This window comes from Synchiropus splendidus, chromosome 1, assembly GCF_027744825.2.
Source record: "Synchiropus splendidus isolate RoL2022-P1 chromosome 1, RoL_Sspl_1.0, whole genome shotgun sequence".
Classification (NCBI taxonomy): domain Eukaryota; kingdom Metazoa; phylum Chordata; class Actinopteri; order Syngnathiformes; family Callionymidae; genus Synchiropus; species Synchiropus splendidus.
In genome coordinates, this window is record NC_071334.1 from 37,109,377 (window position 1) to 37,132,325 (window position 22,949).

Here is a 22,949-nt window from a genome sequence, read left to right on the forward strand (position 1 = left end):
TCTTATTATACTGTAAATTAAATAATCAACTGATTTTATTTAAGAGAGGAAATTCCAGTACATGTTATCACATGATAGTCCTGATTTATTTTGTGCAATCTTTTCCAGTTTGTTCCTTTGTTGTTGTTTTTTTCTCGAGAGAGAGAGAGTGTCAGGCAGCTGCACCTTCCAGAGGGTCTCCCGTCTCTTGAGCCCCTGCAATGCCACTGCTCGTCTAGGAATAGATGTTTATCAACGCACAAAGGTAAACGCAAAACCCACCGGAAACCAATTAGTACAAATGGCTTTTATTCATCAAACATTCTTGACAACAGAAATGGCAACAAGAAAATCCTTTTAGGTGTTCTTTTGAGGTCAAAACCAAATTTGGTTAAAAATATCTAAGTTAAAAGAAAAAAAGTACTCAAGAATTCCAACGTCAAACACAGGCTCTGGACTGGACCACGAGTGTTGTTCAAAAGGCTTTCTTCTCCACTGGGGCACTTGTATTTGGTATAAAAAGGACAAATCGTCATTATTTTCCACACACAATGAGTGAGTCTGTCACAAACAGGAGAAGATGTAAAGCTCTGCAGCCAATGGAATTAACTATTTCTGAAAAGCGTCTGTAGGGTGAATGTCTGGTTTGCTACTTGGGCCCTGTGTTGCGTTTCCAGACCAGTATGGGGCGGTGACCTGAGTATAGATAACGTCGCGGTAGCCAAACAAGTAGTCCCTGGGAAACAACGTGTATATGAGGTACACGTTGAGCGCCACCATGGCGAGCAGAGGGAAGACGGTCAGGCCGGAGCCGAAGCCTCGCCAGGAACTGCAATTGTACAAGCTGAGCAAGTAAATGACCCTGTGGAGTGCAGAGGAACTGAGATATAGTTCAAACCTCATGGATAGACTCTCAACCAAGAGCGGGTTTCATTTTCTTTGTCTATGAACTGAGATTATGGAGAGACAAACATCCTCACTAATTAAAACAATCACACTCATTATCACATACTAAGGAGTCCAAACTCACTGAACTGAGCACATACCTTACACTCTCAATTCAGTCAATTGTTCTTTAGGCCTTTGCTAGTTGTGTGTACAAAAATGTTGCACAAATGTACTGTGTAATGTACAATGTACAATGAAGAACCCCAATTCAAAACTCACCTTCCAGTGATGAACATGACCACCAGTATGGGCACTAACTTAATCTCCTCTTGCGGCAGCATGGAGGTCATGACAAGAAGATTGAGGACATAAAGGAACAGTATCTCCAGAGATGCTTTGACAAACATCTGCTGCTTCAATTGCGACGCCTGCAGGGTGAGGGAGGCACTGCAGAACTGACAGACTGGGCCCATCATCATTGCTGGGAGACACAAAAGGGAGGCATCTTTATCATTGGGAAAACCATCACCATAACTGTTTATACACAAAATCAGAACTCCATGTTCAGGGATGAGTCTTGGAGCCAAATAAAGGTGAGCTGAAACTCACAGTCATTTCCATAATTAAACCAATCTATGTGGCCGATTACTCAATCCACAAGTTTGTGCCTGTTCTGATCTGGTGTTTGAAGGTGGAGGTTTTGAATCAACATTGTGGAGAGTGTGGGAAGGTTACTCCATCCTCAGAACACTTTTGTAATGGTTGTGAAGAAAGCTTGTCACTGTTGATCTCAGTATTACTTCCATGAAGTAGATTGTGATCATCAGACTTTACCTATATATCATGCCTATAATAAGCACCAGATAAATTTCCAATGGCAGAAATCTGACAGTTAACATGTGATTGGTCTCGGTATTCTATGGAAAGCACTCCTTTGTGGTTAAGGTTACTATACGCATGCAAACAATGTGTTTTACTGTTTAATGTTGCAAGGCTGGTTTACTGACTACTGCTTTCAGAAGAGTAATCCAGACACCTTACATTTACTATTGTGTTCACAACCTCTGATGGGAAATTTCAAATGACAAAGAAGATTCAGGGGTCAAGTAGCAAATGATCCAAGAGCATAGTTAAACACTTTGGTTCCAGACATCTGCTCTCCGTGGGGTCGAAAAGATTAAATTGCACTTAATGAGAATGTGAATTTAGTAGTGTACAGTTAACAGTGATTGGTGATCAATACGCTCTACAATTCATAAACATATGCTGTTAAATGTAACATCATAGCATTTATTTATTGCAAGAAGTTTGACAAACTCTGGTAAAGCCTATATTACTGAGGTGTTTGGCATTCATTTTGCTGACTGTTGTTGATTCAAGACGAAAGGGTGATGACACATATAATGGGTTTGTTGATATAAAGTGAGGTTTACATCCATATAAGTGCAGCAAAATTCAATTTATTTCAAAATTATTGTCCGTTGAAAGGCAGAACCCAATATTGTACTCGGGGCTGGAACTGTTTCAAGGTTTGCTGTTTGGAATTAAAAACAATGTGAAATGTTTGCTATTAAAAACTGATTTCATCTTGATTTTAAATGTATTTACTTTTGAACTATTTATGGACGTCTCATGTATAGAATGTATAGTTTTCTGCCTGATGTGGACATATGCTGTGGAATGCATGGCTGGTTTACGGAAGTTGTAGCTCTTATAATAGTTTAAACCCTTCAGACTTCATAACCCCTCAGGTAGCTCTCCTCCTTATTAATGGTGCTACAGTGACCATAACTGAAACGGATGTCCATTTGAGGGGCTTTAAATAATAATAGTAATAGTAATAGTAATAACAATTTCCCTCTTTCTTCTTTTCCTTTCAGCTTCTCCCTTCAGGGATCGCCACAGCAGATCATCTTCCTCCATCTCACCCTGTCCTCTGCCTCCTATTCTCTCAAACCAATAAACTTCATGTCCTCCTTCACCAAGTCCATAAATCTCCTCTTTGGCCTTTCACTCGACCTTCTACCTGGCAGTTCCGACCTCAAAATCTTCCAACCAATGTTGTCGCTATCTGTACATGTCCCAACCATCTCAATCTAGCCTCCCTGACTTTGTCTCCTAGACACCTGACATGTGCTGTCTCTCTGATATTCTCCTTCCTGATCCTATGCATCCTAGTCACTCCCAGAGAGAGCCTCATCATCTTCATCTCTGCTACCTCCAGTTCTGCCTCCAGTTTTTTTCTCAGTGCCACTGTTTCCAAACCACACAACATTGCTGGCCTGGCCACCATTTTGCATACTTTCCCTTTTACTTTTCTCCAATTATTCCATCCTGCCTGCACCTGCTCCCTCAGCTCTTTCTCACACTCTCCATTGCCCTGGACAGTTGAGCCTAAGTACTTAAAATCCTACACCTTTATCTCTGCATCCTGTAATTTCACCTGTCCACTTGGGTCCCTCTCATTCGACACATGTATTCCATCTTACTACTTGCTAACCTTCATTCATCTCCTTTCTAAGGCAAACCTCCTCCTCTCTAGCTTATCTTCCACTTGCTCCCTGCTCTCACCACGGATAACAATGTCATCTCCAAACATCATCGTCCAAAGGGCTTCTTGTCTAACCTCATCTGTCAACCTGTCCCTCACCATTGCAAACAAGAAGGGGCTCAGAGCTGAGCATTGGTGCAGTCCCACCTCGAGCTTGTACTCCTCGGTTACACCTGGAGCACACCTCACCACTGTCTCACACCTGGCATACATGTCCTGCACCACTCCAGCATACTTCTCTGCCACACCAGACTTCCTAATACAATACCACAACTCTTCTCTTGGCACTCTGCCGTACACTTTCACCAGCTCCACAAAGGCACAATGGAGCTCCTTCTGACCTTCTCTGTACTTCTTAATGAACATCCTCAAAGCAAACACTGCATTTGCGGTGCTCTTTTTTGGCATGAAGCTTAACTGTGGCTCACATATGCTCAACCTCTGCCCTTAGTCTATTTTCGACTAGTCTTTCCCACAACTTCATCGTATGGCTCATCAACTTTATCCCTCTATAGTTGCCACAACATTGGACATCTCCCTTGTTCTTGAAGATGGGCACCAGCACACTTCTCCTCCATTCCTCAGGAATCCTCTCACTCACAAAGACCATGTTAAATGAAAATATGTAAAGGGGCTTGAATACTTTAATACTCACTGTATAAGTGAAAACCATTCAGTAATATATGTGCTAGGTTTCACTGACCACTTTAAACATGTGTGGCATTCAGTAGTGTGAGTGAGAGGCCAAATGATTTCAGCAGCGAGAATGCAAGGTAAGTTTTGAATCATGTCCTACAGTTAGGACAAATACTATAATTAAACAACCTGAAAAAATAAATAAATTAATTAATAAAAAAAATATATATATACTTCTCAATAAGATATGATAAGATATATATATATATATATATATATATACAACAATATATATATATGTTGTTTATATTGATGCCCATTTTGTTATTCAAGCTTGGATGTTGCGTTTATTCTATTTGGAATTATGTTGTTTTGGTTCTTGTTTCTCGCAACTGTTGTGATTTCTACATTGTTTGCTAACAAGAAAAAATCACAAGCGTGGCATCATCAGTAGGGGCTTGACTCATAATTATTCTCATATGACGCCAAGGTGAGCTGCACTTATGTCAAGACCGGGGCATACTACTTCATGGTTGGGAAGTGGAATCAAGTTCATTTGGCCTCAAACATGTTTAAAAGGCATTATTGTAACTCCTACATTATCTAGTATGGAAGGACATTACCTACCTCGAAGTTTCCTGCAACAAAGTGATCTCTCACTGTTCATTCTGTACATGGTTCCCAGCGGTTTGGGAATCCGAACCCTCAGTTTGTAGTTTGTGTGCTTGGGTTGTGAATCCGTTCCCTCTGCTTATTTATTTATTTATTTTTGCCACCCTACACCTGGGGGACTCCCTAAAATGAGTAACATTTTTATTAGCAGTCAGTGGGGCAGAATTGTGGGTTTGGCTGTAATTTTGTGAGGCCCTTCTGAGTACATGACACAAGAGAGGAGGAGTGTCTCCAAATATATTTGACTATTGACCATGTCTCATGATGTATGAAGCTAATTTGATGAAATACTACTGATGGTACACATTTTTATGAAACTTACCGAGGAGTGCCACTACATTTTTTTTTGATTGAATCATGTTTCTAGATGACAATACAAAGGTTGACCTGTAACTGCATGTTCTGGTGTCTGGCAGCATGAATGCGACGGAAACTGTAGGAGGACTAGTGAACCTAAGTTTTTGGCAGAAAAAGACAAAGAAGAACAGAAGAATAATTGCTCCTTGCAGAGCATTCACACTAATCATTTTACTGCCTGGCAACAATAAGGGGTGTTTTTGCAGACACTCACCAAGCAGGATGGGCAGGGAGGCCACCAAGCAGCAGCAGAGAGTGAACGTCATGCGTCCACGCAAATCTGGAAAGTCGGGCAGTTGCACAGGGACGTAAAAATAGAGTCCATAGATGATTCCGGCAGCACACAGCAGCGAAGCCAACACTGACAGGAAAGCAGGAACTTTGCTGCTCTCCCAGCATTTACACCTGCAACAGCATCCTTCTCCAGAGACCTCCCCCACCACCACCTGAGTATCTTCTCCAGCCTCAGCACCCCTCACTGACAGCTCCATGCTCTCAAGAGGTTGCCATATCAGAAGACAGTCCTCATTGACAGTTGCATTCAGATGAGTGGTTTCTGGATTCCAACTCGGCACTTGCATGCCATTGGGAACGTCTCCTTGTGAGACTGAGGTTGGAAGACTATTTTCCATGGTACTTTCTAAATTGTCTGCTGTGATGATGGGACTGGTAACTTCTGGCTCTTCTCCTTGACTGTCGATATATGACCCCTCTGGGGGGTCATTTTGGTGTTCCACGTGGCAGCCTGGGCAAATTAAAATGAAGAGTGTTAGAATATTGATGAACTGACATAAAGGTTTTATTTGTGTGTGGACACACAGAGGGTGGCCGCGAGTTTCTTCTCAAAATCAACATAAATGTCAAGGCAACAATACATACAACTCAAACATGGAAGGGCAGGATACACTAAGGGTGTTGTCACATTAGGGCCACTTCATCTGTGGCGTGCTCTCAGTTCAGGAGCACAACTACTGCCCCCTCCCATGGCCCCCGTGGTCATATTGTCCCGGACTAGCACATCTGACACCTACGTCATCACGTTGAATGCTGTCATAGCACCACCATGCGACGTCATCATTGAGTGACTTGTTGTTTGTACACAACTGTCAGTAGTGCAATAGAGAGTCACCTCATGTGTGATACTGACAGGGGAATAAGGTGAGCAAGCTGAACATACACTCATGTCAAACTCTGCACCTCCTCACCAAACAAACATGAACCCTTCACCACTGCTGTGTTGATGTAGTTGCTGTCAAAGGGTCACTTAATATAAACGTGTTGGCTACGTCACGGTTTACGTCCTGCGTTCAATGCATGACTGCTCTCGCAATCTGTGCATGTGCCACTAATCATGCCATCAGTCATGCCAGTATGGTACACCTCATCCAACCATGTTGTTCTGAGGAAGCAAGCCACACTCGCTGATAGAATCCAGGCTTTGAGCTTAAGCACAGCATATTTACCCTGGTGTGACCATGCGTTAAGAAATGGGGGTCTGCGTAGGAACTTACCATCATCTCTGTCTGCACGTAGGTATCTGTTGCAGGCTAGCTGCAAAGTCATCCCCACCATCATACTGTCTTTATTGGACCTCGTAAGACAATTGGCACAATTGCCTTTTTACTTAAAGCATGACCAGTGTTATCCCACAACATGGAAAGATGGTTAATTCTGAACACTCAAATCATGATCGATCAATATCCAAAGCCGAGGAATCGGTATCAGAAATATAAAAGACGCATCGGTGCATCCGTAGTCCTTAGTCAGTAAATTGTTAAGAGACAGGACAGCAGACAGATGGCTCAATTTAACCCATAAATGAAACTGGCAGAGCAGTCTGTCAGACACGACCGGGTTCTACGAGAGATGTGAAACATTGTATTTCTCATCTTGACACTTAGTTAACTCGATGGTAGTGTGTCCAACATATGTAATAGAATGAAAATGTATGTATCGTGATACATTATCATTATCGCTGCAAAGGCCAACATTTATTATGATTTATTTTTTTTGTCCATATCGCCCACCCCTACTGCCTACACTGGCAGAGCTATTTTCTGACCTGAGTTTGTCTGAGAGGAAAAAATGGACTGGTGACATTTCTTCATTTTCTTTCGGCTTCTCCCTTGAGGGGTCACCACAGCCGATCATCTTCCTCCAGCTCACCCTGTCCTACGCTTCCTCTTCTCTCAAACCTACAAACTTCATGTCCTCCTTCACCACCTCCATACATCTCCTCTTTGGCCTTCCTCTTGACCTTCTGCCTGGCACTTCCAACCTCAACATCTTCCTACCAATGTACCGGCTGTCTCTCCTCTGTACATGTCCAAACCATCTCAATCTAGCCTCTCTGACTTTGTCTCCTAAACACCTGATATACTTGTTCCTGATCTTATCCATCCTGGTCACTCCCAGAGAGAACAGCATCAAATCAAAAAGATCCAGGGACTTAAAGCACAGGAGGTTCCATGTTTTTTTTTTTTAGAGGAAATGGAGTGAGAATATGCTCTACTTCACAGAGGTATGATGGCTCAGCAGAGGAACTGTTTTTTTTTTTTTAGTTGAGAGAAGAAGTTAAAGCAGGGGTCCAACTCATCATGAGGACAGGTCTTTGAAGACTGTTCATTGTCAGTCTGGTCCTGCTCGTTTCAGCTGACACATGATTGGCAAAACTGTGTGTGCTTGATCAGTTGGAACAAAAACCTGCACCACCCTAGCCCTTTGAGGACCCGTTTGCCCACCACTTAGTTAAAGCCCTCATGGAGGTTCAGGGGGCTGTTCCTGTGCAAAGTGATCCCACATGTCTACTCACGGTTCTGCTGATCCAGCATCAGTGGAGGCCCAAGGGAGTGCTGGGAGACAGACTGAGAAGATGAGTACAGCTCCTCTACCGAAGACTCTGGACTGTCGGACACATGCGCCATGCAGATCTGAGTTTCCATGTCAAGGAATGGTGAGAAGGAGAGTCTGGCTGGGTCGATGTCCTGGAGCTGGTTGATGATGTCACTGATGGACTCCTTCATGCTGTTGAGTTCCTCCTCTGTGTTCTGACTGTCTCTATTCTGAAGCCTGGAGGTGGTCATAGTCCCAAATATGATGGCCTTAAAAAACACAAATGATGAACATGATGTCAAACAAAGTAGCTGCATTGAGTGAACACATTATTTTGGGGTCATAAAATGTTTCTGCCAGACATTTGCATGTTTATCTAGGTGGAGTTTGGGTACAATCCCACAGCGTTCACCACTAACCATCACCTTGAGTGAGCCTATTTTAGTTTGGGGCATGTTGCGGTTTAAAAATAATATGATGGAAAGAGGGAAAAGAAACCACCCGAAAAGAAACACGAGATGACCAAAAGTCAGCATTTACACAGCCATTTTAAACCTGTAATTGGACAGTTGGGAAACTCATTTTGAATCACTTTTAGTTTAAAGTTGAGAGAGAGTTGAGAAGTGGTGAGCAAGCTTCACTTCCATGTGTTGATAAATGACCTACTTCTTTCGAGAAGCCGGCCAGAGCAGGTACCAATTTAGAACTATTTGGAAAATCCCCTTTTCAATTATTATGGTTATTTGAGCTTGAATATGTGCAAATATATATCACAAATAGATGTTTACTGGAGCATCTACAACACAGGGGTCAAACTGAATCCCAAGGGGCACACAGTTCAACCAATCAGGTGTCTGAAGGCTATAATCAGTTTATCTGTTGCAGCTCGTTTGGTTCGAACAAAAACCTGCACCCACATTGCCCTTTTGAGATTCAGTTGGACACCCCTGATCTGGAAACACTATATAATCAAACTCCTGATCAAGACAGGTACTTACTTACCACAGGACAAATAATGGCTATCATTTCTTTTCTTATCTAATATTAGACCCACACTGAGACAAATGTACAGTCCAAAAATTGTGGAACTCAAAATGAAACTTAATTTCTCTGACAGACAGTAACATACAACTGGCAACAAAACACATCATACTCCTCATAATAATGACCCAGTTATTAAATGGGCGACATAGCTCAAATAGTAGAGTGGTCTCCCAGTAACTTAGAGGTGTCCAGTTGAATCCCTGCTCCTGCGTCTGTTCCTGAGCAAGACACTTAACTCTGGTTTGCTCCTGACTGTTCAGTAGGCAGCCTGTGAATGGGTGAGTTGGTGTAAAGCTCTTTGGTTGGCAGATGAGCATGAAAAGCACCATATTAAGTGCTCAGAGTTGTGAGCTCAAGAGAAAAATGTGTTAGCATTGTGCATCTTCCAAACATAATTGTATCAGCACAAAAGAGCCATTTATTTTTCAGTTTTAATCCTTATCATGCAGCTCTCCAGGCAGGATCAAGTCCTCACAAACATGATAAATGCAGAGCAGTTAAGGGTTTGATCGCAGTCTGCACAACATTATTCAAAAACTTCGCAAACTCCCAGAACACTATGGCGTGCAGCCGCAACTGTGGGAGACTACTGCTGAAGATGAGGGCAGCGCAGTGGTCTCACTATGTGTGCTGGTGTTTGATGGCTCACATGTTTTCACCTTTATTAGGCTGATAAACATCAAATTTTATTGACAGAGGATGTGAGTAGTGCAGTGGCAGAATGGACGTAAACAAACATGGCTGACTGCAACATCAATCTCGCGCCACGCTATTTCTGACACTCTACAGCTCGACGCTGAGTGACATATCACCAGCTACTGTTGGCTGTATTAATGAGCAGCTGAACAGCTCCAGTCACACAGACAAACATTCCCCACCTTTACCTCTCAGGTTCTGTCCATCCAAACGTCTGTCAGTCTTCACCCTTGTGATTCAAATCGACATTGCGGTTACCATTACCCCACTGTAGATTGTAGGTTGCTTGGACGTACCACAGCAACGCCACTTATGGAATAACAGGATGAAAAAAGAATGAATAGATTTTTTGTAAAAAAGTTTGATGTGTTTTAGCCATCCTCCTTCCCTATCGCCACATATACACTGATAGAAATTTTATTATCTGTAATCAGCATTTCTTTTAAGATTTCTTTCTTTTAATTAACTACAGATCTACTCTTCATGCTTCTCGTGTTTATCTCAGTTCAATCGTTATCCACTTGCTAAACACATTTCAGTTACGTCTGCAATTAACTACACACACCAAAGCGATGCCGTCGCATATCAGAGAAATGGACCGTCAGATGCTCTCCTAATTTAAGCTTAGATAACTGTCGACATTTGATGCTGATCTCAACTAACTTACTTTGTATTTCATTTACTTTCATCTGTTTAATTTTATTTTGGTTTGGGCCAGTCATAAATTAATGTGCAGTAATTTTGTTCGTCGTTTAGTTTTCAGCTAACTGATAAAAATTGAGATAAAAGGTGATGCACTAATGTAAATAATGGTTTTATGCCAGTTGACAAGATAAGCATCAGCAAATCTCATTTAATGTTTCCATGCCACTTTAAACTTCATGTCCATGTCCGACGGCAGATAATGTCACACACACACAAACTGTAATCAGTCGACATTGCCATGAAACACAGACTGCTTCACAAAAAATCAGGAAAACACCCTGTTCACTGAGCCATTCACATCTGTGCCACGCAGATCTCAAAACAAAATGAGCTGAAAATTAACAGTTATAATCCTAATACTGCTTATGGCAATGGGCAAATTCACCCAAATGTAGAACTTTTCCTCTAAATATGTCTCATATACAAGTGACATCCGAGTTACGACCTGCTCAACTTACGTCCACCCAAACTTACGACCACGGCCAGCAGATGCTTATTATTTTTTTTATTCAACGCAGCACCTAGCAGCCCAGCAACGCGTACAATTATGGCAGCCAGCCGGCATCACGTACGACAGTTATGGCAGCACAGTATCCCAGCATCTCACCCTCACACAGCGATCTACCACTTCACTCAGTAACTAGATACTGTCTTGGCAGCATCTAAATTTTGTACCCTACACCATTACCATGTCCCTCAAGAGAAAACCCACGTCATCAGATGGAAATCCTGCAAAGAAAGCGAGGAAGGCACTGACTTTGGAGATGAAGATAAAAGTGATCAAAGAATATGAAGGAGGAAAAAAAGTAAATTCCATCGCTCTAGATATCCTGCTTTCCCTCTCAACGGTATCGACAATCTTAAAGGGTAAGGACTGCATAAAGAAATCAGTGAAAGCAGCAGCCCCAATCAAGTCCACGATTATCACAAAGCAGCGTGACGTACCAATTGCCAAGATGGAGAAAATGCTCTACACGTGGCTGGAATGTGAAAATGATGGCGCGAGGAGTGCAAAGTAAGGCTACAAGTTTATTTAAAGTGTTGAAAGAAAGTGGAGGTGATATGCTTCTCTTGAATTTGTTGAAAGTGATGGATGGAGCGTTACCAGGTTCAGTGTCGTATCGAAAGGTGAGGCTGCTAGTAGTGGTTAGACAGCAGCTAAGGCATTCGTGGTGGAATTTGATAATTTAATTAACATTTCTGACAATGAGCTGAAATTTTGGAACCATACTAGCCAGTAGTCTTTGCCCTCATGGTGAAATATATCAGTCCCCACCTTCTCCCATGGCTGCGAAGGGAGCTCTGTGGTAATCAGGGGTTCCTTTGTTTGCTTATAATGATGCACCTGACACGTAGCATACTCACTGATCAACTAGTCAATATCAGAGTTCATATTTGGCCGGTATAGAACCTCTCGTTTTCTCCTTTTTGACTTTTCTGCTCCCAAGTGCCCTTCATATAGCCTGATGAGCATTTCTCTCCGCATGGATGTGGGCACAACAATCCGGTCACATTTAAGCAAAAGTCCATCCACCACTGAGAGGTCGGACTGAATCTGATAATATTGTTTACATGACCCCTTCTTCCATCCCTCTTTTAGGTTGACAACTGTCCTTGTGTGGCTGGCAGTGCTGCATAGCTAGATGTCAGATAGATGTCTACATTGAGATTAACATCCTCTTCTGATTCTTGGGTGTCTTAACACTTTGATGCACGGTCTGCAAAGGTAAAGTCTCTGGATGGCAGGCTAGGTTGAGTTGTTGCACCACTTGAGGAAGTACAATGCTCCTCTCCGACCCATCATCGAGTACTGCATAAGTCTCCATCATTTGGTCACCATTATGTAAAAGGACCTTCACTACCTTTAGCATTACTCTTTGAGATCTATTCGGCTGGTCCAGGTAAACCTTTGTGGGAAGTAGACTGACTGCATACACCTTCCGTCTGGTTTCTTGGATGGCGTTGTGTAGGACAGTGAGGTTTCCTTACAGGTTTTACAAGGCCGTTTCAGTGTGCTATGGCCCTCAGTGTGAGTCCGTCCACATCTCTGACACCATTTGCCATCCTCCATCCACTTTAAGGTCTGGTCAGAGTCTAATTTCTTGAATTCCTCACAGGAATTAAGATAGTGTTCTTGACAGTCACAATACGGACAGTAAGGTTTGGATTTGGACTTCACCTGTTTAGACTCTGCCATAGGTGTCCTTTCCTTTGTCGCTCTTTCAGAAACATTGAAGCACGTAGTTGCTTATTTCAATTTGGTTGTTGTGGCTCGTTGTTCATTTCTATTTTGTCGAACAGTATCTGAATGATACAATGCAGCTGCTCGATGTGAGATGTGCCTTGCTTGGGACTTTGTTTGTAGCCAGGTAGACAAATCTTGAAGTGTATAAGTTCTGTCTGTACCTGCAGGATACTGTAACGCAGGCAATACTCGACAAATCCGTTGCGATAGGTGGCTGACAGTTGACCAAGCGATCTACGTGGGTAACACAATGGAGCTCACATCCGTCAAGCATTCTTACCATGCCTGCTAAGGACTGGACTGACAAAGCGAATGAGTCAAAGGCATTAGCATCGCCCATCTTGATTGCAGGGGCATTGAGTAAGGCGCCAAGCTCACTCTGGACTAGTTGTCTCGGCTGTCCATACTTGTCTTGTAGAGCCTGAAGAGCACTTGTGTATGGTGTTGGGTCATGCATGTACGCCTTAGCAATCTGCAGTGCACATGGAAGTTTGATGTGTTCAATCAACACTTGATATTTATACTGTTCACTGAGGTGAACGTTGCCTTCCAGTACATTGTCTAGTGCTTGCTTGAGCAACGCAAGTCAACCTCCCGACCACTCTTGAACACAGGCAGGGAAGGTCAGGGGATTACCAGGGTAGGGAGTGGCGACAGCTGGTGCAGTCTTGAACCCATGATGTGTTGAGAAGAGGGGCGGAGCTCCTTTACTGATTGAAGCAGGGTTGCGTTGCTCCTTGGTTGGATGTCTATAGTTGACAGCAGGTTGGTGCTGAGGAATTTGCGATTCTAACTGTGATGCTAGCTGCAGTGTAGCATGAGTCACAGGCGCTGTTGCTTTGGTGGTGGTGGCCCTGGTTGCATCACCGTTGTGGGGGCAAATGTTGGGCCAGGTGGTAGTCTTCTAGACTCGTGTGCCGTAGGTAGTAGAAGCTGTGGCGGTGCTTTCGGATTAATTGAGGAAGCAGCTACCACTGTGGTAGTATCAGATTGTGGGAAAGGGTTACTTGGACATGCGACAGGAGCTGGTGTTGACATTAGCTGGGTTGTTAGGGAAGGCATGGATGTGGATAGAGGTGTAGTCTGTTGTTGTAGGGGATGAGGTACCGTTGATGGTAAGCTCACAAAAGTGTCTGAATTGTCAGGGTGCACTGATACTGCAGCTGTGCAGCTATCAGAAAGTAGCATAGTGCAAAGTTTGGCGATCTCAAGCTCTTGTCGGGCTCAAGTCAGGCGCTGCTGTTTTTCTAGCTGCCTGGCGAGGACTGCTCTGGCTTGTAGCGCTTCAACCCTAGGTCGAGTATCTTCCAGTTCCAACTGCCTGGTCTTCTCCTCCAAGATGGCATTTGAGAGACCATAAGTGGGGTACGTACCAACTGAGCAACAGGTATGCTTGCTGGATCTGCTACGGGTGTTTGAACTCCGACTCGTCTTGCTGCTGTGGTTGGGGGACACAGTGGCAAGTGAATCTTCTTGTGCAGATGGTTGAAATCCAGCTTGATAAACACCCAAATAAGCAGGCAAACGATGTTCCCTCTGTGGACGTCCCCGGGACTCTGGGTTGCAGGGTGCTGCGTTGTCCATAATCCTCCTTTCAGGTTGCACTCAATCCGGCTCGAAGGACCAAGTTAGAGTTAGAGTTAAGGCCTCTAATTTCAGAAAGCTGCTGGTTGAGGCGGAAGATTATGGACAATGAAACCCGTTTAAGTTTCAATGAAGTTCCCTTTATTGCAGAATGTCACAATCCAGGCACATCGCATCCAATTGTCAGAGAAGGCATTTAGGTGTATGTGTTTATTCATATGTGCATGTGTGGTCTGGAACCAGAAAACAATGGACTGTGTTACAATATTTACAGAAATAAAGTTCAAATCAGAGTAATTCTGGCAAAATAATAGTTATGACCTTATTAATTAGGAACTCTAGTACAATCGTACAATAAATTGTTAAATGTACTTAATCTCTCATGAGACAATCAAATATCACAGCTTACTTACTCTGTAGTTTGACTTATCCGAGATAACAGCAAGGTTGCTGCTCCACTGACTGCGCTTACCTCCACTAAGAGGATTTTCGCCTGGACTCCTGAGGCAGAGGAGTCTTTCAACAAGCTCCGGACTCTCTTTTCCTCTGCTCCGATCCTGCGTCATCCTGACCCTTCCCGGCAGTTCATCGTGGAGGTAGACGCTTCAGATTCGGGAATCGGCGCTATCCTGTCACAAAGGGACTCGTCTGACCAAAAGTTACACCCATGCGCTTTTTTTTTCCCAAAGACTGTCAAGTGCAGAGAGAAATTATGATATTGGCAACATTGAGCTCTTGGCCATCGTGGCGTCACTACAGGAGTGGAGGCACTGGTTAGAGGGGGCTGAAACCCTTTTTTTGGTACTCACAGACCATAAAAAACCTTCTGCACCTCCAGTCCGCCAGACGGCTCAACTCTCGTCGGGCTCGGTGGGCACTCTTTCTGGGAAGATTCAGGTTTTCCATAACCTACCGCCCAGACAGCCAAAATACTATACCTGATGCTCTGTCCAGACTCCATGAGAACCCTCTTTCTCAAGAGAAGATGGAGACCATTGTTCCTGAGACTTGTATTATCTGTGCCGCCTGCTGGGACATCGAGAAAGCTGTTTTGGAGGCCCAGGGACTCCCAACGCTGGTCCTCCAAATAGACTGTTCGTCCCTCAACCTACACGCTTGCAAGTCCTGCAGTTGGCCCCCTCGTCAAAATTGGCCTGCCACCCAGGTACTTTCCGTACTCTCTGTCTCCTCATACAACGCTTTTGGTGGCCTGGCATGACAAAGGATGTTAAAGGTTTGGCAGGGTGGCAGGCTTTCCTAAAAGCCCCGGGAGCCACCAAGAGCTTAACATCCAGGTACCACCCGTAATCTAATGGGCAGACAGAACAGACTAGGTCCAGGACCTGGAGTCCACGCTCAGATGTGTCACTTCAAAGGACCCTTCCTCCTGGTCATCCCAACTCCCTTGGGTGGAGTACTCCCACAACACCCTCGTCTCTGCCTCCATCGGTATGTCGCCCTTTATGGTTGCTTATGGGTACCAGCCTCCCTTGTTCCCCTCCCAGGAAGCTGAGACTGCGGTTCCATCGATTAACCAACACCTGCAATGTTGCCGCGAAACCTGGCATCGAACCCAAGCTGCACTCCTCCGCTCCGCTGAACAGACCAAGACTGTCGCCGACCGGAGCAGGATTCCCGCTCCATATTATCAATCCGGCAACATGGTCTGGCTGTCAACCCGAGATCTTCAGGTTCCTGGTGTGTCTAAGAAGCTTTCTCCCATATACATCGATCCTTTCAAGGTGGAGAGAAGGATCAACAACTCCGCAGTCCGGCTTAAACTTCCAGACTCATTAAAGATCCACCCTACATTCCATGTCTCCCTGCTCAAGCCGGTCAGCACTTCTCCACACAGTCCAGCCGCCCAGAACCTCCTCCCCCCATCCTCATCGACAATCATCCTGCTTTTACAAAAAGCAAACAAAATACTCGACTGCAGACAACATGGTCGAGGCTTCCAGTACCTGGTTGACTGGCAAGGATACGGACCTGAGGAGCGATCCTGGATCTTGCGCTCCCTCATCCTCGACCAACACTTAATCTCTGAGTTCCATGCCACTCACCCAGACTAGCCTGGAAGAGTGCCAAGTGGCCCTCCTTGAAGGGGGGATACTATTAGGTTTTGTGTGTCTATGTGCTTTTATTGTTGTACTTCCTGTCTCCCTGCTACCGTGTTTCATCTGTCCTGCTCCAGCCTAATGGCGACACACAGCTGGGACTCATTCCGCTGATGATCCTTCCATGGATACAGTGGTGCCAACAACTTTGTCGCTATTTCTAGTTACTTTCTGGACCCCCCAGCAAGAAAATTAGACAAAAGCGACTGGCGACAAATCTCACGACTTTTTTGGTGATCAGAGGCTCCAAATTCACGGGAGGGGGACAAATAATTGCGTTCTCTTGTGCGCTACACCTCCAGAACCCAATGGATGCAGTCAGGGTTCGCTCGCTTTCGCAAATGGCAGCACGCAACATATGGCTTTCAAAAACAACACTGAAAGAAACGGACAGACAGACCCTGATCGGAACATCAATCTCAGACGATACACTTTTCGGTGCCAATGTTCCTGAACTCCTGGAGAAGCACAAATGAGCCAACACCTCTCCATTGTCTTCAATCTACATCAGGCACCAGATTGAAAGACTCGCTCTCCAGGAGAGAAGTCAAGTTTGACAGAACCCAGCCTTCCACATCCGCAGCTTATTCACATCTTCCACCTTCTGCTGTCTCCTTTTCTACATCCTTGGGCAGAAGAAGCAGCCAGCCTGGACCCAAGCGTCAGACTACTTCCTCTGCCCAGCCCTTCAATAAAATGTCTAAACGCTATTCCCTGACCCAGGGGTCTGACGTGTGCAGTTTACACTGTGTCCCAAGACCTGAGTGACCCGCACCCAAGACAGCTATGCCAACGTCCTGGCCTGCTACTCTTGCTTGTGCCTGGAGCTTCTCATAAAACTATCCAGCACACACCGGACGACCAATTTGCCTCGCATACACCCCGGAGCTCTGTAACCTCAGACGTGCTCTGTCAAGGGTCTCGGAAATTTTCCCTTGATAAATAATGGGAAAGCTAGGCTGACAGCTAGCCATGTATCCCCACCTGCTCCAGGTGCTCCTGAGGGAGCAAATGTGCCCACGTCGAGCTGTTACTTTGTTACGCTATGCGTAGGATATGCGCAAGTGATGGTGAGGTCAGACAACTCCACAGCTGTAGCGTACATCAACTGTCAAGGGGGCGTGAGGGCCACCTCCCTGCACACGGTGGCGGCCAGTGGCGTACTGGTCACAGGTCATCATCTTGTGGTCATTCCATCCTCTCCCTCATCAAAATGAGCAGGAGGCAAAACTGCATCTTTTGTGTCCAATCATGCCCTTGTAGGTTACGTCAACAGAGCAAGGGAGTTCACACTGTTGGATGGACTGGTCGTCTGTTATGTGGGAGTCTGAAGGGGAGTTTCTTCCCAGCGGCTGGCACACTGGGTGTGATCAGCCATCAAGAAGGCGTACGTGGCCACAGGAGCTGAAGTCCCAGAAGGCCTTAGAGCACACTCCACAAGGTCCATCTCCTCTTCCATGGAGGACATCTGCCAGGCGGCATCCTGGTCATCTGCATCAACCTTCGCTCAAACCTACTTGAAGGACATGGTGAACACTTAAGTTGCTCATACTGTCCTTTCCAGAGGTGAATCTTCATCCTCGGCCGAGCCGGTAGGAAGTCAATCACAGGGTTCCTAAGGTATGGTTTTGTTTCTTCCTTTGGCCATGCTGGGAGGGAACTCATCTCCTTCACTGTGGAATGAATATATCTAACTGGCTGCCCAGCAGGCCTGTCTTTGGCGGCTGGGTTCCAAAAGGGGTAGAGCAACGGAAGACGAGGGGTGTTTTCCACAGTGAGGAATGCCTTCCTGGGCGGAGAGCCAGTCAATCAAAGTCTCAGGCCAAGGTCAATGCCTCGATGTGGATTAACCAATAGCATAGGCTGTTAGAGGGATCCGCACATATTCATAGAACTGCGGTTAAATTAGGTGACCAGGATTTCCGTACATACACAGATATTGTTCTTCATCCCTTTAATTGCAAACATTACTGAATCAAATAAAGTCAGGTATTAGGTCCTTGATAGCTTCCAGTATTGGCGAATTGCCAGTGCTCTGACATGTTGCTAGTTGTATCTTCTTCACTCACTTTTAGTTTACTGGAACTGAATCTCAGTGTAAGTCAGTTAGATCTTCTTCTCATCAACTGGCCATTAATTAGCAATAAATTAGTTTATTTTCCATTAAAGCCATCACAGCCCCAACTCCACCTCCACTTCGACACTTCACGGCAGAAGGGCAGACTGACCTCGGAAGTGAGCTGGGCTCCTTTCTTTACATCATAGCAGAAGAATGGAATGACAGAGCAGGATCCCGGACGAGTGACCAGCTCCACACTTCATACCTGGCAATTGTTCTGGAACTTATTGAAGACTAATAGTTTCTGCAAGATGGCAGCTTTGGAGCAAATTGAATTCTTCCTCTCCAACTATCTGACAAACTCTTATTATTAACTCACTGAAAAAAGGTAAAACCATCTAACATTTTTGGTGATGTCTTCATCGTCTGGGAAGTTGCCAAGATGCCAGACAAAGAGGGTGCAATCAAAGATATCGGACTTTGGTGCAAACATGGAAGATAATGCTAGCAACCCAGAGCTTGGAGGAGATGGAGAGACGCGACTCGTCATCGGCATCAACAAACTCAAGAATGAGTTTTCAAACAAGTTTAACGGAGTTATCAATGCTATCGAGAGTGTTAAAATGAAAATTGGAGTGTGCATGGAGAGAGTGTCAAAGGCTGAGGTCCGCTTTTTGAATGCCAAAGACGACGTTGCTATAATGAAAGCTAAAGTCACCTCTTGAACGACGGAATGAAAAACTGGAGGAAAAGGTGACAGACCTTGAGACCAGGTCCAGACGCGACAACCTGATACTGGTTAATCTTCCTGAAGATGCGGAGGGGGATGACTGCTGCAGCAATTTGGAGAAATGGATTCCAGAAACGCTCAATTTAAGCAAACCCAAGATAACCATTAAGCGTGCCCATAGGATCGGCTACAGATGCGGCGCTGGAGCTCCCCCAAGAACCATCATCATGAAGTTATTAAATGTCATGATGAAATGATAAAAGGAAATTGCAAAGTGAGAACTCGAACTGACAAGCACTGCCGTGAGCATGGTAGTAATGTCAGGATTAAAGTGATTTAGATAAGTCATGTTTTCATATTTACATTTTAATTCCAGTAGTATAATTCTTAGTTGACTGAAAAATACAGCTGCGTTTCAGTATGGTTGCAAATTACTGAGTGCAGAGGTTATATCAAGTATAGTGTGTAAATAACATTGGGTTGTATTTTTTTTAAACAAGTGATGGGATTGATAAAATCAAAACATGCTTAAATAGTTTTTCTATAAGAGACACATATGACAAAAAATGACAAGATCATAATAAACCGTAGATGGCTGGGCAATGTTTTTTCTGCACCGTTCAATACACAAGCCAGGGGTGCAATGACACTTATCCATAAATCTGTCCCCATCAATTTTATAAATGTGATTCCCGAATATGCTGGCCAATATTTAATAATTCGGGCTTCTGAATGTGGGAGCAGACAGATGGAACCTGCCGTGGGTCTGAGGGCCCATTGCACGAGAGTAGTCTCATCCTTGGTGGCATTATTCAAAGGGGTGTCTGTGGAAGGCATCTGTCAAGCGCCATCTTGGTCTTTGTCTTCACCTTCGCCAGGGCATATCTCAGGGACATGTCGGTGGGTTCTGTGGCTCATTCAGTGTTGGAGAGTGTGGCTGGACCCTCTCTGGCCCCACTGGATGGGAAATAGAGATGAGTGTTTGTTTCTCATGGGTTTGGCTGATGGTCGGGCCATGCTGGGAGGAAACTAATCACTACGGTCTTCGGCTAGGTATGTAACCAAGAGCAAAGCCCGTTAGAGGGCGAAGCACTATTGCATAGAAATGTTCTGTTGCTGAGTACAAAGGACTAGACGCTAACAAGGAGCTGTATGGGAGAGGTGGAGCCTACCTGGGCGGAGAGTTTTATTATCCAATTCTCAGGCATGAGGCGGGGCCTCTGAGTGGAGGTAACCAATGGCGAAGCACGTTTGAGGGCTTTGCACGTATTCATAGAACTGAAGTTACATTCAGGTAACTAACATTTCTGTGTTGAGCAGTGACTATCTCCAATATGACAGCATCCGGGTTCAAAGACACGCCGTGAAAACCCTCTATTGAAACAAATGACAGTCATGACGTATTAAAGCAAGAGAGGAGAAATGCTGCACCTCCGTCTTGATTATTCTACAGTGCTGTAGGTAATGGTAGTGCACCTCCACATCTTAAATGAGAGGCGATGAGATGAACATGACAGTTTTCCACATGTTTTCACAGAAGAATCTTGTAAGAAACACAATCACAATGTCCATTGCCCGTGGAACTCAAGTAGTGCATTCCAGCACCAGTATATGTGAAGGAGACGGACCCGTGATGATGCTGCATCTCGCAGACAGATGTATTTCTCATGACTAAAAGATAGAGGTTTGTTGTCACCAAATCAGCAAATGTTCAAACTTTCCCCTATGCTTCTGAGACATGGAGTTGAAATAAAGTAGTATAATCTGGGTCTGTCGGTTGAGCAGCTGCTTCAGCCTCTCGCTGGATCCTGCCTCTCCTCACTGGCTGCATGACGGAGTTCTATCTCTGATGTTGAATAATAAATGTTTCTAGAGTTGCAAGTATAAGCTGGACAATGTTGTGTATATTGCAATCTGTGATTACATTTTTAGCTGTTTCACCACGTCTTCTCATAAACAAATAAACGTGGGATGGGGGCAGGACCGGAGACCCAGCTTTACTACCGCTTGCAATTACACTCATTTACTACCTGCGGCGCTGCCAAAAGAAAATCTTCTCAAGCTGCACACAGCTGCTTTTAAGAGTCAGAAAAAAATAGTTTTAGACCATTGTTATTTTGTGCGCATCTTGACGGAACTTGGTCTGGATCATACAAAAGACGCGCCACATCTCAAATTTCTTTGCAGCTACAGCCATATACTATACATAAAGCAAATACTCTCAAACTACAGGCAGCCGATTTAAGGTCTGTTTCATTCATTCATCCTTGGAAATCTTGTCAAAAGCATGTGTGAAATTGATATGGTGTTATGTTTTGTGGCTACAGAACGTTTGATTGTAATGGTTGCAGATACCTGCACTAATGATTCTTCTGAACCTCATTACCAGAAGAAGATATTTATTGTGTTATAATGAAAGGGAGACCATGGAAATGGTCTACAAAAGCACAGGGAGGGTTTGATATACTGTAAGTCAAGCACTTAGAAAATGAAATCATTCCATACATGGTTTTAGTTGAAAGGGTTCTCCTATTATTATTTGTATTCTAAAGAGGAAACTACTGTAGTTTCTATTCTCACTGGGCATTTTACCATTAGCTTGTCCGGTTTTCTATGGCTCGGTCGCATAGAGCCATTTTAAGTCCATCAAGTCAGATTCATAAATGATTTATGCAGATGTTTTGAACTTACGAAGACAAAAAGAAGTACAGGATTGTTATGAGGGACATTTGGATATAAGAGAGAGAACCTCGCTTTTCAGTCGGAGGGCATATGTGTGGCGCACGATGATGCCAAAGGGGCAATAAGGACTAACACACACACACACTCACCAAAACCCCCAGCTCAACACAAATAGCCCACCTCCTGTCTGCTATTACATAAATCACAGAACAAATAAAACGAACAAGTGGGTCATAGCGTTCGTTGAGCTGAACTGGAGCGAAGACAAGAGGCAAGAATCGAAGAAAAGTTAGACTTGACTTACTTAACTCGCTGGCTGTCGTGTGCGCGCGACTGTTCACCGTCACTCTCCCTCCCATTCACCCCGCTTTTGTCTTCCAGGATCCTCAACTTGTGAATCAGATTTCAGTAGGGAGAAAATACGTCTGTTCCTCCGCCCACGCTTTTTTCTCTCCCTTTCCTGGGTAGCATTTCAAGCACCACATGGAGCAAATAAAGCGGCAGGGGGAGTAGGAGGCGGAGGAATCTCGCTCTCTGCAACGTCGCATCGTCTGAGATCTTGATCCATATCTTCGATGGACAGTTCGGAATCTTCTTTAAGTACGACATTCAAACATTTCGATTAACTTTCATTGTAAAACAGGAACATAAAAATAGAATACGTGTGTTTAATGTTTTTCTTCCATCCATGTGAAGTCGCGTGCACGCACACATTTCTGGCCTTGTTTCTCATGATCTCATTGACTTTCATGCAACCTCCAGCCTCAGCCGAAACATAACCGTCCAAAACAAATGGCTAAACTCACCCTTAAACCCAATCACAATAATGAGGTTATTTTGTACCGAAGCGTATTGCATTCACAGGAGAAAAACTCCTGGGAATTATTTTTGTATGTGTGGCATTTTTTTCCTGTTTTTCTGAAAAACATATTTATTGTTTTTTGTCGGTATTTTTTCTGTTCTTTGTGCAATTTATTTTTCTGTTGGTTTTTTTTTGTGCAAAAATACTTTGAAATCGTGTGAGAACCGCCAATATCCACTCCCGTGGATGAGTGTGATCGCTCGTCTCCTGTTTCCTGAGTGCCCGACCAACGCATTTAGGATCACGCAAGTATCAGCTTTAAATGTGTTATCTTTTCCATTTGACATGTATTATCGCTTGTCGTAGAATT

At 44.3% G+C, this 22,949-nt stretch overlaps 1 protein-coding gene across 2 annotated transcripts; it reads right to left on the reverse strand.

The window, feature by feature from the left end:
* Positions 1 to 352: 352 nt before the first annotated feature.
* Positions 353 to 22,222, reverse strand: LOC128771757 (transmembrane protein 79-like). 2 transcript variants are annotated; one of them, XM_053887482.1, is made up of 6 exons: positions 22,082 to 22,184; positions 14,662 to 14,818; positions 7,896 to 8,184; positions 5,298 to 5,828; positions 1,147 to 1,348; positions 353 to 841 (listed from the first exon to the last, which is right to left on the reverse strand). In XM_053887482.1, the coding sequence occupies exons 3-6, from the start codon at positions 8,164 to 8,166 to the stop codon at positions 589 to 591; spliced, it is 1,257 nt and encodes a 418-aa protein (XP_053743457.1). In that variant the 5' UTR covers positions 8,167 to 8,184; positions 14,662 to 14,818; positions 22,082 to 22,184; the 3' UTR covers positions 353 to 588. The 2 variants fall into 2 exon arrangements, with proteins under 2 accessions (XP_053743457.1, XP_053743447.1); XM_053887472.1 differs by lacking the exon at positions 14,662 to 14,818 and having other exon boundaries at positions 22,082 to 22,222.
* Between the last annotated feature and the right edge of the window lie 727 nt (positions 22,223 to 22,949).